The sequence below is a fragment of the Sinocyclocheilus anshuiensis genome, unplaced genomic scaffold (assembly GCF_001515605.1).
Source record: "Sinocyclocheilus anshuiensis isolate Anshui unplaced genomic scaffold, SAMN03320099.WGS_v1.1 scaffold495, whole genome shotgun sequence".
Classification (NCBI taxonomy): Eukaryota; Metazoa; Chordata; class Actinopteri; order Cypriniformes; family Cyprinidae; genus Sinocyclocheilus; species Sinocyclocheilus anshuiensis.
In genome coordinates, this window is record NW_015552586.1 from 175308 (window position 1) to 178781 (window position 3474).

Consider the following 3474-nt stretch of genomic DNA (forward strand, 5'->3'; position numbering starts at 1 on the left):
TTGAATCAAGATGCATTTACTGTACAAGTGAAATGACTTAAGATATTATGTCTTGTTTTCTGCAAAAAAAAAAAAAAAAAATTCAAAATTTTCTTAGTTTTTCCTTAAAACAAGCACAAAATATCTGCCAATGGGGCAAGAAATATTATCTTGTTTATCCTTTGAATTAAGATTATTTTTCTTACCCCATTGGCAGATATTTTGTTTTTTATGGAAAAAACAAAAAAGTTTGATCATTTGTTTTTTAGAAAACAAGACTTAATATCTTAAATAATTTCACTTGTACAGTTGATTCAAGAATGTTTAGATATTTATACTAGAAAACAACACAAAAATACTAAGTAACAAAATCATTTTTTGCAGTGTATTTTAAAAATGCATTTTAGTTTATATTCGTGGTGTCCCAAAATAGTACACTTAGATGATCTTAAGTTGATTTTAAGAAGTACTGAAGAGTCATTTTTAGTATATTAAGTACAGAATTAGAGCACTTTCAGTATATTATGGAAGTGCACTGTTTTTCACCTGGGAACATTAGGGCTTTAAACTTTACAATCAGCATCTCATCACATCCTAAAGTTGATTTACTGGAGCTCTGCGGATGCGAGTCTCTTCCGTTTTCTCTAAGGATAAGACTGGATGTTTTGGAGACGGATGGCACTGAGAGCGCAGAAACGGACGGGCTTTCAGACCGAGGCGTATGTGTTTCCCACGCTGCCGCAGTGGCGGATGGTGCTGGTTCCGCTCGAGCTGAGGATGTGCTCGGTGTGACTGCCGGCGGTCGAGGGCAGAGCGCTGAGCATGCTGGGTTGAACCACGCTCACCACCGCGCTGCTGCCGTCCTCCATCGCTCCCACCTGCAGCACCTGGATGACCTCCGGCTCCGCTTTCTCCCGCTTGGTTAGAGGCTCGTCGGACTCCTCCATCTCCTCGTCCAAATCACTGTCCATCTCGCTCACCTCGTCTAGCACACACCAGAAAGAAGAATGTCATTCACAACCCATTTCACTTCAGTAATGCAATTTGAATTCACTGCAAAAAATGATTCTCTTACTTAGTATTTCTGTCTTGTTTTCTAGTATAAATATCTAAACATTCTTGAATCAAGATGCATTTACTGTACAAGTGAAATGACTTTAAGACATTTGACCCTGGAGCACAAAACCAGTCATAAGAGTAAATTTTCTGAAATTGAGATTTATGCTGAATAAATAAATAGGACAATATTTGGACGAGATACAACTATTTGAAAATCTGGAATCTGAGGGAGCAAAAAAATCTAAATATTGAGAAAATCATCTTTAAAGTTGTTCAAATGAAGTTCTTAGCAATGCATATTACTAATCAAAAATTAAGTTTTGATATATTTATGGTAGGAAACTTACAAAATATCTTCATGGAACATGATCTTTACTTAATATCCTAATGATTTTTGGCATAAAAGAAAAATGTATAATTTTGACCCATACAATGTATTGTTGGCTATTGCTACAAATATACCCCAGCGACTTAAGACTGCTTTTGTGCTCCAGGCTCACAAATTAAGTCTTGTTTTCTAAAAAAAAATTATCAAAATTGTTAGTTTTTGCTTAAAACAAGCAAAAACATCTGCCAATGGGGTAAGAAAAATAATCTTAATTCAAAGGATAAACAAGATTATTTTTCTTACCCCATTCGCAGATATTTTTGCTTGTTTTAAGGAAAAACTAACAAAATAATTTGTTCTATTTTTTTTTTTTTACACAAAACAAGACATAATATCTTAAGTTATTTCACTTGTACAGTAAATGCATCTTGATTCAAGAATGTTTAGATATTTATACTAGAAAACAAGACAGAAATACTAAGAGAATCATTTTTTGCAGTGAAAGTTTCATTATATTACATTATAATGCGTTAGCATTGCTTTTTAAATCGTAATTTATACATTAAGCTCAAATTAACTTTGCCCACGAAGGACTGCAGAGTTAAAATAGACAGATCACAGATTTCATTTATGTTTGATTTATTTGACTTATTTTAGTGGTAGTACATCGACACAAATGAATGACTTTGACAATGACCATTATTTATATAAAATAAAACAAAAAAAATCATTTGTAGGACCAGATGTGAAACTAGCAGCCATAATGGAATTCAGCGCTTTGGAAGGTGTTATTCATTTTTATGACCACTAGATGGCCACAGAATCCGACGACAACTTCGAAACTCCTGAAGTGTTTCCAATTTTGTGTGCTACATGCATCAGACGTTCAGCCAACAGTCCGAGGCTGAGACTATTCATTAAATAACATTAAATTTCAGTTTGTCTATTCATCGTATACCCGCAGAATACTCTGGATTCTGTGGGGACCATTCTGTGATACTATAGCGTCTTTTTTAGGGTGAATTCAAGTTCATTTCCCCCTTGGTGTGGATCTTTTGGGCAGGTGTGAACACAGCAATCGCACTCGCCAGCTGAAGAGGTGGACTCGGTCCGAACTCTGAATGGATGAACCAATGAATGGATGACCTTAGCATAAGTGTGGTTTTGGTTACAATTTCTGCTTCACTTGCAAAAAGGGCAGTGTGAAAGCGAACCACACCAAAACAAAATAAAAAAATCAGCATTGTATTTGGTCCGGAACAACGCAAGTGAACTAGCAGACTTTCCTGGTGTGACTACACCCTTAAATAGCTTGCACAGGACATTTAAAAAAAAAAAACCTCTTTTGTTGTCAGAAATGGAAGAAAGGCATACTGTATTAAACAGCAAAAGGGTGAGTAAACGATGCCTTAATCTTCATTTTTGGGTGAACTATCCCTTTAAACAAAGAAAATGTAGGGCAATGTAGCTTGATTTTATTTATAAAGATAAAAATGGACAACTTATTCTACAATGGACCACCAGCATGGTCTCTATTAGTCAGAATTAGGGATGCACGATATTGGATTTTTGCCGATATCCAATATGCCAATTTTAAACTCATTTTGGCCGATAGCCGATGCCGATATATAATTATTTTTAATTTTGGTTAGTTTTTAACAAGAACTTATTTGTTAGAATTAAATAAACAATAATAAAGTTATTTCATAATGACAGTACATTGAAGATTTGAAAATAACTATAAATAAGCTATATATTAAAATCGCTGCATTTTTTTTTTCAGAAAGACGCAGTGGTAACCTTAACATTTTATTTTGATTTAACATTTGTAGATGGTCTAAAGCAAAAGAGTTGTAAAAATTCAGAAAATCTTTTAGAGCTCATAATTTGTTTAAAAAATATAACATATTACACATTAATGAATAAATCAGTATATATAAAATTATTTAATTTAAGTATCATGTTTGTGATTTTATTTATTTTTTTGTTCATGTAAGCTATAGCTTCTGACCTTTAAATCAAAACATACTCATGATTTTATGGCATCAACTACTGCTTCATTTAATCAGAAACACAGTCTAAATATTATTTGTGTATTTTGTTTTAAT

General features: G+C 33.5%; 1 protein-coding gene across 1 annotated transcript in view; it reads right to left on the reverse strand.

Moving 5' to 3' along the window:
- Nucleotides 1-432: 432 nt before the first annotated feature.
- The window catches only part of rfx3 (regulatory factor X, 3 (influences HLA class II expression)), a 33337-nt gene continuing 30295 nt past the window's right edge, over nucleotides 433-3474 (reverse strand). The window contains exon 17 of the mRNA XM_016456326.1: nucleotides 433-964. Coding sequence (XP_016311812.1) covers nucleotides 687-964 — 278 coding nt within the window. The 3' untranslated portion in view covers nucleotides 433-686. The remainder of the gene's footprint in view (nucleotides 965-3474) is intronic.